This window comes from Astyanax mexicanus, chromosome 5 (assembly GCF_023375975.1).
Source record: "Astyanax mexicanus isolate ESR-SI-001 chromosome 5, AstMex3_surface, whole genome shotgun sequence".
In the NCBI taxonomy this organism is placed as follows: Eukaryota; Metazoa; Chordata; class Actinopteri; order Characiformes; family Acestrorhamphidae; genus Astyanax; species Astyanax mexicanus.
The window spans coordinates 38,059,976-38,076,096 of record NC_064412.1 but is presented as its reverse complement, the minus strand read 5'-3'; the positions used below and the strand labels follow the sequence as shown (position 1 = coordinate 38,076,096).

The window sequence follows — 16,121 nt, the reverse complement described above, 5'->3', positions numbered from 1 at the left end:
ATAAGGCACATTATGTGAAGCTTCTGAACAGCAAAAGAGCTAGCGCAGTTAGCAGCTAATGCTAATGCTGCTCCAGCAGTGCTAGCTGGGGTTGGCAACAGACTAAAGGCTGATAATACTCACCTATGAACGACGAAAAAAACTAGTGCTTAGCGAGGTTAGAAGCAAATGCTAATGATGCTTCAGTCTCAGTGCTGTAGAACGAAACTGAAACTCCTGTATAATGCTGTACTTCAGCGGAGTGGCTTTACTGCTCATACATAAGGTGCCCCCGATTATAAAGCGATTATAATTATCAGACTCTCGATCTTTAGGAAAATTAAAGGATTTAAAGTGCGCCTAATAGTGTGAAAAATGCGGGAATAATAAAGTCATCCAAACTAAATTGTCCTCAAGAGCAGTAACAAAGACCATAAAAAAATGTATGATGAAACTGGCTCTCATCAGAGAGGCCCCAGAAAAAGAAAGGCGAGACTTTCATCTGTTGCAAAGAATAAGTTCATCAGAGTTACCAGCCTCAGAAAATGCAAATTAACAGCACCACAGATAAGAGCACCTAAATGCATATTTTTCTTTGTTTAACACTTTTAAGTTACTACATGATTCCTTATGTGTTCCTTCATAGTCTGGATGACTTCAGTATTCATTTACAATGTAGGAAAACATTGAGAGAATGTGTGTTTAAAATGTTGACTGTTACTGTATATCTGTATTGTAATTTTGATTCTTTATTTGCTATCTGAAGCTACAAAGCTTATGTAGCTAACGGACACAAGAAGTCAATTGTTATCCAAATTTGTCTACCACCAACCCACAATAACTGCAACCAGGTCTTCATTAAGGTACCACAGACCTGCTAATGTGGTTTAGATGCGAGTATGACTTACTAAGGTTAATAAAAATGAACTAAATGTTTCTTTGTATTACAGCTGGCCTAAATCAACTTTTGAGCTCTAGACACTTGGCAACAAACCAAAGCAAATGTTTGAAACTTTGGTTCAGCCATTATCATTGGTGGCATTGTTTTGTAGATATAGAGCTTTGGGGAAAAAAATAAGAGACCACTTATTATGTTCTTCTTTAATTTTACCAAATTGAAAATCTCCGGAATATAATCAAGAGGAAGATGGATGATCACAAGCCATCAAACCAAACTGAACTGCTTGAATTTTTGCACCAGGAGTGGCATAAAGTTATCAAGTTATCAGTGTGTAAGACTGGTGGAGGAGAACATACCAAGATGCATGAAAACTGTGATTAAAAACCAGAATTACTGATTTCTGAACTTTTAAATCTTTCTGAATATGAACGTGTTTTCTTTGCATTATTTGAGGTCTGAAAGCTCTGCATCTTTTTGTTATGTGAGACATTTCTCATTTTCTGCAATAAATGACAAAAATTTCATTTGGAATTTGGGAGAAATGTTGTCTGTAGTTTAAAAAGTAAAAAAACAATGTTCTATTTACTCAAACACAAACCGATAAATAGCAAAATCAGAGAAACTGATTCAGAAACTGAAGTGTTCTCTTCATTTTTTTCCAGAGCTGTATGTGCATATCATAATGTTTTCACTACCATATCCATCCTCAGGTGGTATTGTTTTGGAAAATACTAACAACCTGCCATGTCCTCGAAAAAAAATTCACTACTGTAAAAAAAGTCACTACTGTAATTAGTTCACATTGAATGAATTGAGAAAAAGTCTTTTAGTTGCATTCTTATGAATTTCTCTTATTATAGACCCTGAGAAACAACATTGCAAATCATTCCACAACCAAAATCTGTAATAATATTACTGCAGTGTAATACTTTAAATAAATATATATACAGTATATATATATATATCATGCAGCCGTGTCATACACATATTAACTCTATGCAAGAAAAACAAAAGTAGAAGTAAATGGGGAACTAGAGGGAGAACTGATAAAGGCAGGGTTTTTGTCAAAGGGTACAACTTACACTGGTACTAAATCCAACACAACCATAGAGTCAAACAGAACGGATTAACGCACTGTACTGCAGCATACACGGGTACAGGCTGGGGGACGGGGAATTACAGGCACTGAATAGGGCTTGGATCAGACACTGCTGTACCACCAGCTCCAGAAAAGAGACTAAAGGACCCTCCCATAAACTGCGTCTATGAAACACTTTGGTGAATATTTTAGACCGGCTGTAGTTCTGCATTAAACTGCATTTTGTATAGAAACTTTCATTTATATAGCAAAATAGTAGAAAGTAGCTACTGTGTTGGTGGCACACTACAGACTCTGCCTCACATATTTCCCAACATATACCTGATTTAGGGCATAGCCAAGCAATTTGTGTAAAAAAAATATTTTTCATATAGGGATGTGCCCTTTCATATCATATGCAATAATATCGCCAACATTTTTTTTAACATGATAAATCTCCATATCATGATATCAAGATATTCTTGAAAACAGTATATTTTGTATTTATTGAGCTTTTGACTGTATTTATGGTTAAATTGTTGTTTGAAGGCTCATGTCATTTAAAACAAGGCGCTGAGAACTTTGAAAGTGCACAGGTAGTTTATTAAAAACAATGTTTAAACACACAGTACCTTGAGCTAGTTCTGCAGGCACTGCTATCTTGAAATTAAATCACAATTTCTTTGCATGGGCAGCACTATGCGCAATGCCCCTATCACTAGCATTAAAAGCCTGTTGGGAGCATCACCTAAAAATGCTTAAAAGTGCTTAAAATGTCTGCTCAGTATTGTTAATAAATAAATAATATCACTGTTACAAAGAAACCTGATATATCAAACATAAAAAAATATATAATTGCGCATTGTTTTGGAGTATTCAAAATTACAAGGCTTGGTACAATAGTTCTATTTTAGATTTATTGTACAATACACTGACACAAGCTTAATGTTTTTTTTTTTTTTTTTTTTTTTTTTACTTAATATGCTGTTTCCTTGCATGAACTGTAACAATATTTTAACCCGTCATGTAGTTAATAACAGTTAATTAATAATGGTGCCTCCATACTCAGACTGGGAAAAAGAAATGAAAATTCTTAAACTAATATTAACAAAAAGTTTATAGTCCTTTAAAAGAGTACAATGCATTCTTACGCTACTATATTATATTATATCAGTGGCATAAACTGGGCTTAAATTGACAATAAAATAATTTATCACAATTATCGGGAGAGGCCTAATCATTGCATTTTGACATATTTAGAATATACAGTATCATTCAAAAGTTTGGACAAATCTTCTCATTCAATGTTTTCTTTATTTTTTAATTTAAAGTGGCAGTCCGTATTATTTTGTTTCCTCTGGGGTGTTGGGTCATTTTTCGCTTAAGTTTGTCTGGCCATGTCACGAGTCTTTACGAACTTACGTCACATGTATTGCCTCTAAAAGAGGATCCGCCTCGGTTTCACTGAACGAAAGTGGCTGGCGGAGCAAGAGAGACTTCAGAACGGGAAACTCAGAGCTCAGTAGCTCATTATGGCCACTCAGAGAGGACCCTAAATCTCAGAGAGGATCCCGCGAATCCCAAAACTTACGGACATCAGCTTTCATTTATTTTCTACATTGTAGATTATTATTAAAGACATCAAAACAATTAAGCTATAAACACCATCTGAGATGGTGATTTGAGGTGATTTGGGATGAGATGGAGCTTCACCGCCTGAAGGAAAAGCAGCAACTATTGTTCAGCACCTCTAGGAACGCCTTCCTTCAAGACACTGAGAAAACTATTTCAGGTGACTTTAAATACCAAGAGTGTGCAGATCTGTCCTCAAAGATTAACGTGGTACTTAGAAGAATCTAAAGTATAAAACATATTCTGGTTTGTTTAACATGTTTTGTTTATTATGGGTCTATTATGGGGCTTTAATGTCGTTACTATTAAATTTACAATGTTAAAATCATGAAAAAGAGAGAAAACACTTTGAATGAGACGAGGTGTCCAAACTTTTGGCTGGTACTGTATGATACATGCTAAAAATGGAGACACAACATTTTTGTATGACAGGGAAGTCATGGTTCATGCATAATCAAATATATTTATATATTTTTTAACATGAATGCAGTTTGTATGATCTTAATAATAAAGTATAAGCTGTAAGTACATTTCCATTGCGTATTAGCTACACTAGCCCTGTGTGTTCAGATGTTAAATATATGTTTTACAACAAGAAACAAGGAAACTGAGATGTAAATTAGAATTTTTGCTAAACTACTCCTTTAATCGGTATAGTGCTGAACCCAGCCCTGGACTCTAGGGGGAGCTGTGCTAGAGGGGAGTGTGCTCGACTTTTCTTACTCAGTTCATACTTACAAGGCCCTTACAGGGAAGCATTCCCTACCAGGACAGAAATAAACATCAGACACTCAGAACTCCCTCAGAGACACACAATCCAGAACGACACAGCAAAGGAGCCGCAAAAACAAGAGAAGCCTGAAAAGCAGGAGCAGAACAGGACGAGCGAGAACAGAAGAGAGGAAAAGGAGGGAGGGAAGAGATGACGTACTTGGGCATGGACGAGAGCATCGTTGAAGAGGATGAACCAGTTGACCGAGAAGCGCCCGGCGTTCTGCAGGGTCAGGGCTTTGTTGCTGCTCTCACACACCAAGCGGCGAGACGGCTTACGCAGCGAGTCCTGAGACAGGGGCGGACAGGAGAGAGTGAGCAGTCAATAACTCAGCACTGTCATGCAACCTTACCTCTGTGGTCAGTGTAAATACTGTGGAATGAAAAGGTATTTGCCTTTTTACAGATATCTTTTGTTTTTGCATTACACTTACACTCTTCAGATTATCAAACAAACCTTAATGTTAGACAAATCTAACCTGAGTAAATATATAAAACACTTTTTAAATGTTGAAAAACTATCAAAAACAATCTAGACCTTTGTGAAAAATTGTTTGCCCCCCCCCCCCCCCCCCCATAAAATTATCTGTGATTAATCACACTTTTGGGAAAGCTTTTAAACCAGGCCTGATTACTGCAGATAACAGATTGGAAAGGTCATTAACATCCATCAGTCTGGAAAAGGTTACAAAGCCATTTCTAAGGCTTTGGGACTCCAGTGAGCCACAGTAGGAGCTATTATTCACAAATGGAGAAAACTTGGAATACTAGTGACCCTTCTTAAGAGAGGCCAGCCTACCGAAATTATACCAAACGGGCATGGACAACTCATTCAGGAGGTCACAAAAGAACCAAGAACAACATATAAAGAACTACAGGTCTCATTTGTCTCAGTTAAGGTCAGTGTTAATGATTCAATAATAAGATAGAGTCTGGTCAAAAAATGGCTTCAAAGGGAGAGTTCCAAGGCAAAAACACAGCTGACCAAAAATAACACAACAGCCCATCTCATATTTACCAAAAACATCCTGATGATCCCCAGAACTTTGGGTAAATAGTCTTTGGACTCACGTGACAAACATGGAACGTTTTTGAACATATGTGTCCTGTTACATCTGCCATAAAACACATCACGTCAGAAAAAGGACATAATACCTAATGTAAAACGTGGTGGTGGTTGTATGATGGTCTGGGGCTGTTTTGCTACTTCAGGACCTGGCCTTATCATTTAAAACATTCTTTTTGTATTTACAGAGTTATCTGTCTGATATTGAAGTTTGTTTGATAATCTGAAAAATATCAGTATAACTATAAAAGTATATATAAGTATCTCACAAAAGTGAATGCACTCCTCACATTTCATTATATCTTTTCATGGGACAACACTGAAGATATTAAACTTTAATACCATAAAAGAAAGTAGTCAGTGTAAAGCTTGTACAACAGTATAAAATTGCTGTGCCATCAAAATAACTCAACACACAGCCATTAATGTCTAAACCACTGGCAATAAAAGTGAGTACACCCTTAAGTGAAAATTAGGTTAAACAAACCCCATGGTAATCGTAATGTGGGGAATAAGCTTTTCTGAAAAAGAGAGGGGTTGGATTTTATGACCAGCACAATTATGTCAGTGCAATTTTGTGGTAAACCTCAGGTGTTAAATAATGCACAGAAACAACAAAGCCAAAAGACATTGTATAGCAGAACCTATAGCGAACGAAAGGTTAATTATTACCACAAACAGTGTTATAATATTAGTTATCATCACGTTTTTTGAGGTGGCAGCAGTTTATATATCGAGCAGCCACTCCCATCTCATGTCATTTCATCTCATCAGTCATCCTATTGTAAAAATACATTACCCCACATGGCAGTCAACCCTAAGAACAATGTACCAACTGTTAAGCATGGTGGTGGCAGCATTATGTCCTGCTGTTTTGCTTCCAATGAAAATATTATACTGTGCAGCACACAGACAACCTGATTGCAAGTAATGAGGTATATTTGTTAAGTTATAGATCTGTAGATCCCTTACAGTCATCTTCCCAGGGAAGCTCTTCCAGAAGTGTAGTGTGTACTCGGCCTCCTTCCTCTTCCTCTTGAGAAGAAGAACCAGCGACTCATACTTGGAACAGACATCCTGCAGTTTCTGATAGTCCATGGAATTCTGGGTAATTACACACACACACACACACACACATACACACACACAAATATATGATGAATGTTTTTTTAATAATATTAATATTTGATAAAATAAAAATCACAAACACAGAAATTACAACGGTGCAAATAATTCTTTGTGCACGTGTACCCACCACCTCATAGCATGTTGCTAGCTTAAGCAGTAGATGGCCATACTCGTGGAGATGACGGACAGGGAGGTAAAAGAGATGAGACAGAATGTCAGCCAGCATCGCCCCATCTTCACAACCCTCAGATAACTTCTGCACAACCTCTGCTCCCTTCCCAAACACATCCCTACGGAGAGGGAAACAGAAACATGATTTAACATGTTTAACTATTGTTAAATTAACTAATAAAATAATAATTGCACTTTTACACTTTTAGAGTCAAATAAGAATCATATGTTTGCACACTTTTTTTTGTCCTTTTTTTTTTTTAAGTCTCCTCCTCATGGGGCCTCTGAGGGGTCCAGCGGGCTTTGCGCTATCAATATGATCAGGAGATCGCCAGTTCGAATCCTGTTTTTGTAGCTTGCCATCGGCTACCAGAGCCCTGAGAGAGCACAATTAGCCTGGCTCTTTCTGGGTGGGAAGATGGCGCTCTCTCCCCACATCACTCCTAACCCCTTTAGAAGCAAGGCGTGTGACGGTCGGCTAATGTTCACGAGTCCACCATCAGAAGAACACTGAACAACAAGGTTGTGCATAAAAGGATTGCAGGGAGAAAGCCACTGCTCTCCAAAAATAACAAAATGGCTCGTCTGCTAAAGATCATGTGCAGAGAAGGAAAGCCATAAGGCTATTGGAAGAATGTTTTTTATATTACATATTTTTTCGCACTATAAGGTGCATTTAAAATCCTTTGATTTTCCCAAAAATTCTCAGTGTGCTTTATAATCAGGTTGTAAGGAGCAATAAAGCTACTCAGCTGAAGTACAGTGTTATACAGGAGTTTCAGCTTCAGTATAATCACACTATAGCCTGCTTCTAACCCCGGATAGCACTGCTGGAGCAGCATTAGCATTACCCACTAACCGCGCTAGTTAGTTCAGAGGTGAATATTATCGGCCTGTAGTCTGCATGTTTACTGTGTTAAAACAAGCTTTGTGGGACAAATCGCTATCTAATATCGCCTTGGCTTACTGGAACTCTCAGGGTTCCTTAGTGTAGAGCTGTGGGGCGGCATTAGCCGCTAACCGCAGATAGCATTAGTAGAAATCTTCAAATCTAAGCTTACTGTAAATAAACTGAAGCGCTTTACTCACCCAAATAAACATTTATTAGGAATTTTCTGGGGGTCAGGCCAGATAGTCAATGTAGAGATTTACGTACTTTTGCCAGTTACAAATATGTAAAATTGGATCATTTTCCTCAGTCCATAAATATATATATATATATATATATAATATAAATGTATATACAAAATATAATATTTCTGGTCTGATATGTGTAACTGGGTTCTATTGTGAAAATATGATGATGTTTTAGGATATATTTATGTAGCAATATAGAAATTGTATGGTGATTCTTTGTAAGGGCTCAAAATGCCATTGCGATCTTTTTAATAAACAAGAGAAACACCTAAACTCAAACAACACAAACCCACACACAAATGTGACTCACTGGCAAGGTCTGACGAGAGCCTGAAAGCCTCCCATCACCAGCAGGTTGCCTACACTGGCACAGTACCTATAAACAAAGAGACACATGTTGGGTATATACAATCAAAATGGACATACAAACACAAAAATATGGCAATTTAATTCAAAAGGAATACATACTATGTATTTTTTATTTTTTTTTAGTTGTAAATTTCTGCAACCACATTATATACCTAAATGTTTGTGTACACCTCTTCTAATGAAGGCATTAAGCCACATTACGTTATACTACATATTACTGCTGACACAGATGTGCAAATAAATACACACAGCTTGTCTAATCCCTCTAGACAAAAAGTATTGTCGAAAGAATAGAAACAGGAACCTACTGGCATCACATCTAATGCCAACACTGAGCTGTGGAGCAGTAGGGGAACTGTAAAATATTCTCTACAATGATGGTGCTCCATCTAATACTTTTGGCCAGGATGAGCTGGGGATGAGTTGAGGATAATTTGTGGGTGAGTTGGAGTAGTGATCATTTACAGTTCTGTCTTTTCATTTAATGCAATTAAAACCTCACAGCAATGTGACAAAATCTAGTACTAGTAATTTTTTATTTTTTATTTTACAAACTACCAGGCGCACTTCCTTTAATTTTCTTTAAAAATCGACAGAGTGCCTTATAATACGGTGCACCTTATGTATGAATTCTGGTTGTGCTTACTGACCCTAAACTGATTTTATGTGGTAACACAGCGCTTTGTTTTGCACGCTGTGTCGCTTGAATCGAAATCTGAGATAATCCGCTGATGTTAGTTCGACCAAATAAACTGAAAAAGAAATGTCACCTGTCCCCCCGGCGGAGAAAAGGTGCTTTTTATGGTGGATGTGCTGATTTTTTGACATGTTTCTTTTAATTATCTCTTATGAGTCAGCATATCTTAGAAAATCATCTTGGGTATTTCCATTTTTGGCACACATTTCTCAGACGGTGTGCGTGCTTCCGAGAGGGGGTGAATTTCCTGGTGGGGGTGCTGAATGTCGAATTCCTCACCCCTGCCAGGAAAAGCACCCCCTCTTGGGAGCGAGCTATGTCACTTAAATCGAAAGCTGAGATAATCCATTAACATTAGTTTGACCAAATAAACTAAAAAAGAAACATCACCTGCAGAGAAGGTGCTTTTCATGGTGAGTGTCTCCCCAAGCACCCCCGCCAGGAAAAGTACCTTCTCTCTCGGGAGGGAGTGCAGGTGACATGTTTCATTTTCATTATCTCTTATGAGTCAGCGTAGCTTAGAACATAATTTTGGGTATTTCCACGCATTTCTCATATGGTGCATGCACGCTCCCAAGAGAAGGTGCTGAATTCGGCACAACAGGCTACCATAATTAGGAGCCTCACGGAGTAAAACTTTCTGTGCTTTAACATAATATTATAATATTAGCATTGCGGCTACCGCAGTCAGAGGCATATAATGTGCCTGAAAATCCGTTGCGGTTTACAATCTGGTGCACCTTATGTATGAAAATAGACCTTTCACAGATAGTGCACCTTATACTCTGCTGCACCTCATAGTCCGAAAATATGGTAGCTAGTAGAAAGCTTTGCCTGGTCTGTAGAAATTCTTTTAACACCCTTGATTTCAGAAGAAACAATGAATAATCAGGTGTCCAAAAACTTCTGTCCATACATTATGTGCAGCTATAATGTCAGCAGGTGATTAGTGTATGTATGATGTTCTCAGATTGTGTGTGAGAGTGTGTACTTGCTCAGAATACGTGTCCAGGAACAGCTGTGCATTTTCAAGGAGAACAAGGCCTCTGACATCACGCGAGCGCCTCAGAAACGAGGTCAAGGAGGCAGAGTTTTGACCTGTTAACTGAGCCAGACGTCCAAATCGACTGATCAGATTTTGCAGAAGTCCAGTACAGGCCGGTCCCAGAGCAGAGCTTAAAGATTCTGCAGAGAAAGCAGATCAGCAGCAGATTATCAATTAAATCCAACCGTTTACATGATGAATAAATGATGATGATAACACATAAAACACGGTCCTATATTAATAATGTAATAATATTGTAAAATACAATATATAGCACAATCCTACACTTTCGTACCTAGTTTGAGCAGAGGCTGGAGGAGGACGCTCTTGATGCTGGTCAGTTTACAGTAGTATTTCCTCTCGGCAGCTGCCAGCTCATGAAGGCTGCCTATAAAGCCCATCACGTTACGGTCAGCCAGCGCCGCACAGCTCTGTCCACCCGCACAGACACTGCTCACATAACCCAGCTATAACACACACAGAAAAATGATAATCATAAAACAAAAACAAAAATATATACAGTATATAGATTATATACATAAATATATGTAGTGTTTTTACTACATACTTTTACTACTACTAACACCACATATGAACAGATGCAAATAAACATACATATAGTAAAAACTAACAAGGAATTCTCATTTTTAACTAAGTATGTTATATCCTGTGAGCCGAGCTGAAGAACAAAGTGAAGTTCCAGATTTCTCCTGGACGCTCCTCAGCCAGCAGCTCACCTGATTTACCAAATTTACCAATTTACCAAACCAGGTGTTGATATGATGAGAACTAGAAATAACTCTATTAAACTTAGATGAGGAATAGCACTGCTTTTTGTAAAATTGTTTTTTGTATTTACTGTAATACTACTGTTTTATTGAGCTAATAAACACTTACGTTACAGATAAGAAGTTTTTCCTTTACTGAAATTCACACAGGTGCCTAAAATATTTGAGCAATACTATATATACAGGTTTACAGACAACTGATACAATACTGATTATATTAATCTATTATTAGTGCTGGAAAATACGAACAAAATTTTTATCACAATACATTTCTTAATACAATACATACTTAATTTCAGTTGATTCAATATAATTTCAATATCAATAAAAACAGTATAAAAGCCACTGCCTACACATGATGATGTGGTGTCTACCCTTTCTGGTCAACTCGAATAAGTCACAATGCTAACAGCTGGACTGGCGATGCTAACTGTTTCTCATTTATATAATAATACATTGTCATTTACACTGATGTAATAATAGTACTATTTACAGTACCAGTCAAAAGTCTGGACACACCTTCTCATTCAATGTTTGACTTTATTTATTTTATTTACCTACATTGTAAATGAACACTGAGGTCACTATGACTATGACTATGAAGGAACACATAAGGAATCATGTAGTAACTTAAACAAGTTAAACAAACCAAAATACTCTGTGAAGCATGTAGGTGCTCTTATCTGGGGCAATGTTAAGTTTCTTGTTTTTGAAGCTGGTAACTCTGATGAACGTATCCTGTGAAACAGAGGGATGCTAGTAGGACTGGGCAATATGGATCAAAAACTATATCTCTATATTTTTTTCAGAATTGCGATATACGATAAATATCTCAATATTTTTTTAATCCCATAAGGTAATATCAAAAAGATACTTTTGAGACAAAGCTACATGTTCCAAATGTTATATTGGTACTTTTATAATTCAGTGCTGTATCCTGTATATTAGAGTAGCCTCAACAACTGAAAGTCATTTCAAATTATACTAATCCACTTAAAGTAGCCTTAAAACAAGGGATATAAAAAAATTATATTGTGCTTTTGGAAAAAGGGCACCTAAAGTGCTTAAGAAAAAGTAAATAAAAAGTGCAGTTTGAGTTGTTTGTAAATCTGGGCTGAAACAGTGTCAGGTCTATTCTCATTCTCATGTGAAGAAGCTGATTGGTCAGTTCAGGTTAGAGTGGGCATGTCTTCTCTAAAGATCAGTGTTTAGTTCAGTGGTGATGCTTCAGAACATCAGACGTGCTGCTGTTTGGCTGAAAAGTCGGGTTCAGCCGTCACTGTGTGTTTTTATAAAGAACAGCGTCCGAATGAGCTTCGTATCTCTCCTCTGTGCGCACTACACTTTATTTAGAACGCAGGCGATTGGGCTTAGAGTTTCCTGCACTGCAAAACCTCCGTCAACGGTTAGTAAAGTTCTAAATAAACCCTGTCGAAATTAACTAGTTCGCATTAGTGGACCAATTCCGCCTATTACTGACCCCTGCTCTACAAAATACCTTAATCTGCTGCTCATCTGACTCGCTGAATCCAAACCATCTGGAAATGAGTAACGTGAGGTTTCTCTGTCTCCTGCTCTCTCTCTCCGCTCTCGCTACCTGACTGCGGTGGTGGAGGGGTAATGTGTTTAGTGAGTGAGGGAGGCGGGGCTAGGTGAGGCTGAGACACAGCGGAAGAACTGACAGGGCTCACTGTAACGTGGCGTAGTCTATATCGATATAAATTATACTGTTTCGTCTTATATCACATATGAAAATATATCAATATTTTTTTAATCTTGATATATCGCCCAGCCCTAGACGCTAGCTCTTAATTTCCTACGGTAGTCCTGATGAGACCCAGTTTCATCATAATGTTTATGATGGTCTTTGTGACTGCACTTGAGGATACTTCCAAAGTCTTGAAATTTTTCGGTTTGACTGACCTTCATTCCTTAAAGTATGGGCTGTCAACGTTAAAGCGTTAACGCACGTGATTAATTTGGAATTGGTATTATTTTTTAATGCAATTAATTACGGCACAAAGTTTGACCCCAACTTCCATCATAATCCAATATGCCCACGTCCAATATGCAGACTTTTTTCTGAGGCAGCTCTCTTATGGTGAGAACGTGATCTGGTCTCGATCTGACCCAAGTATCATATATACTTTGATTATACTATAATTTGAATTAATTTAATATATTAGCCAGATAATATAATGCTGTGTACAAACGCTGTCTGCTGCTTCATGCTGTTTACACGCCCAGTAATGTGCAGCGTTCACTGCTCACAACCCACTGCATGTCCCATTGAAAACACTGTGTTTGAAGGCACAGTACACGGTACACTGTATATTTTCAGCATTCTGTGTTAAAACAGCTTCAGACTCCACAGATATAAGCAACGTTCTTGCTCCCACACCAGACAGCTCGTAGTTAATCACAGTATATTGTTGTGATTAAATCGGATTAAATTTTTTAATCGACTGACACCATTAATGTTTTTTGTTTACTTTGTGGACTCTTGACAAGTTCAGCACAGATGTTATCTGAAAGCCATTCCAGGTGATTCTACCTTATAAAGCTGACTGAGAAAATCCAGTTAAGATGTGCTAAGCTGTCATTTAAGGAAGAGATGTTTTTTTTTGAAGAATCTAAAATATAGAGCATATTTTATATGCTCATATAATATACAAGTATTTGCTTACTAATAATTCAATATGTTTAGTGTTAATCTACAATGCAGAACATTTTCAAATAATGAAAAAACAATGAATGGTGAAAGGTGTAAACAAACTTTTGATTGGTACTCTATATGATTATAATATTCTGTAATTAAGCATTTAGAGTAATTCAAGTAAAAAAGTAAAAATCTGAGTAAACATTTAAACAACACTTTTCAAATGCTTATTCTAGATATTAATTTCTGATTAGTTTATTATTTCAATCTTAATTCTGTACACCTTTGTCCCACAGATATCTAATCATCTGCATCTCTGTTCATTAATCTGAAATTTTAATCTATTTTAAAAATATGTGTAGTTTCACAATTCCACTCTCCATCAGAGTAATTGTTTTGCTTCAACAAAATACATATTTCAAACACAACGGATATAAACAGCCATATGTCTACAAGTTGCTTATACGCAATCATACTGTTGTAAACAGTGAAGAAAAATAATAATCACTAACGTTCATGCAGAAGGGCAGCAGCACGGGTTGCTGAGTGTACCCCCCTGTCTGCTCCTGCGTCGACTCGGCTGACCCTTCTTTCACCTGCTGACCGCTGTAGTACAGGATTGGCTGGAAGCAATCTCCATCTGCCAATAGGAGAGTGTGGTGCTGACCCGCCCCCACATCCCACGCACGGATCCCATCTGACAACTACAGAAAGAGCAAACAGTAAAATCACGTTCCACCACTGAGTAAACTGCTACACTGTTTGTGTGCTTGTGTGGGTGGGTGCTGAGTTTATACGTTTGATTATGCGTGGTTTTAGTTCCAAATTGATCTGGTTTTATAACTGAGGTTAAGGTTAGGGTTTAGGTTATGATTAGAAAATATAGATTTCATGTGAGGAAGAATTTAGGATACTTTATATTTGTTATACTTAAAATATGTAAAATTAGACTTACAACTAGACAACTTATAAGAACAATACATTTCTTTTTTTTTTTGTTTTAGTTGTGTAGTTACATGAGTTCAATCTCCATCCCTCAAACACCAAACTTAAATATCCTAATCATTAAATATGGTCAAAAAGACAAAGGTTTTTATGAGTTGTTTTGCATTATTTTATTTTTCTTATTTTTTTTATTTTATTTAAATTTTTATTTCCCAATTTACACAGCCAATTACCCAGCCCACTCATTAGAACTCCACCTATCACTAGTGATGCCCCAACACACCAGGAAGGTGTAGACTAGCACATGCTTCCTCTAATACACACGTGAAGTCAGCCACCGCCTCCTTTTGAACTGCGGGTGATGTAGCATTGCCGAGTAGCATCACAGCGCGCTCAGATGAAAGCGCAGCGACTCATCAGCTCACAGACGCCATGTGCTGATCGACATCACCCGTTGGAGTGATGTGGGGAGAGAGTGCTACCTACCCACCCAGAGAGCAAGGCCAATTGTGCTCTCTCAGGGCTCCAGTAGCTGATGGCAAGCTACATGAACAGGATTCGAACCAGCGATCACCTGATGAGTTGTACTCATTTTTTAACTGTTTAATTAATATGTAACTATATGTTTGTGTGTGTGTGAACCTTGGCAAGGCGGGGGATGGTGCTGGGTGATTCCATGTGTCCCAGCTGACCGAAGCTGTTACTGCCCCAGGAGTAGACCTGCCACAATAAACACACACTCAGCATTACCAACAAGCACACTCAGCCCTGCTAATACACACACACACACACACACACACACACTCCGCAAATACATTCAGCTTCACAAACACACACAAACTGAAAGCCTAGCTTCACAAACACACAATAAAGAGACAATCACACACATACATATACACAGACACCCAATACTGAGATCACACTGAAATCACCACAAACACACAAGCAAAGACCAAAAGAAGCTGCCCTGATGCTACTTTGTCCACACCAGACAGTCTGAATACACACCTCTGATTGTGCGGTCAGCGCAAGGGAGTGGAGAGCACCTGCTGCCACTCTAATCACCTCTTTACCACTCAGACTTTTAATACAGAGAGGCTGCAATCTGAAAAGAGAGAGAGAGAGAGAAAGAGAGAGAGAGATATTAATGTTTTAACAGATAAGTAAAACTCTATCTATGAAGTTTTAAGCACGTTCGCCTTCCAGCACTGGGGTCTTGGGTTCAAGTCCTTATCTGGGTGGAGGTTCCAATGTGCCCTTGTGTCTGCGTGGGTTTCCTCCAGGGACTCCAGTTTCCTCACACAGTCCAAAAACATGGAGATCAGGTAAATAGGATACTTTAAATTGCCCATAAAAATTAAATACTCTAAAACTGATCTGGTGTGTGTGTGTGTAAGTGTGTGGTATGATTGTGTGCCCAGATATGGACTGTCTCTGCCCTGGGTAAATACGGTAGTGCCCGATGCAGTACTCCAGTTGGGTGGTGGTTTCCGGTTGAGAGTACGCTGTGCGCTATTGGCTACCGCTTCTCACTGGTGTGTGGATGAGTGCTGAGTATGAATGGTTGTGTGTAATATGTGTACATTGAAAAGGTGCTATATGAGTTGAACTTCGTTCATTCATTCATTTAATTCTATATTGGATCTTTGCTTTTGTCAAACATATATAAGAAAGCATAGAACAAATACTTAAAGCAATATTTTGTGGATTTTACCTTAAAGTGACAAACTTGAGAGCAATTATAGTGTCTAGATG

The 16,121-nt window shown here is 37.9% G+C and overlaps 1 protein-coding gene across 6 annotated transcripts in view; it reads right to left on the bottom strand.

Moving 5' to 3' along the window:
- als2b (alsin Rho guanine nucleotide exchange factor ALS2 b) overlaps positions 1–16,121 on the bottom strand; it is a 53,347-nt gene that overhangs the window by 19,325 nt on the left and 17,901 nt on the right. For 3 of the 6 annotated variants that reach the window (XM_049479317.1, XM_049479316.1, XM_049479318.1), the window contains 10 exons: positions 15,375–15,471; positions 15,009–15,086; positions 13,934–14,125; positions 10,270–10,441; positions 9,925–10,114; positions 8,174–8,239; positions 6,683–6,845; positions 6,400–6,531; positions 4,522–4,650; positions 4,329–4,352 (listed from right to left, as the gene is read on the bottom strand). In XM_049479317.1, coding sequence (XP_049335274.1) covers positions 4,329–4,352; positions 4,522–4,650; positions 6,400–6,531; positions 6,683–6,845; positions 8,174–8,239; positions 9,925–10,114; positions 10,270–10,441; positions 13,934–14,125; positions 15,009–15,086; positions 15,375–15,471 — 1,243 coding nt within the window. The remainder of the gene's footprint in view (positions 1–4,328; positions 4,353–4,521; positions 4,651–6,399; positions 6,532–6,682; positions 6,846–8,173; positions 8,240–9,924; positions 10,115–10,269; positions 10,442–13,933; positions 14,126–15,008; positions 15,087–15,374; positions 15,472–16,121) is intronic. The other 3 variants (XM_015605715.3, XM_022673462.2, XM_015605716.3) reach the window with 1 other exon arrangement.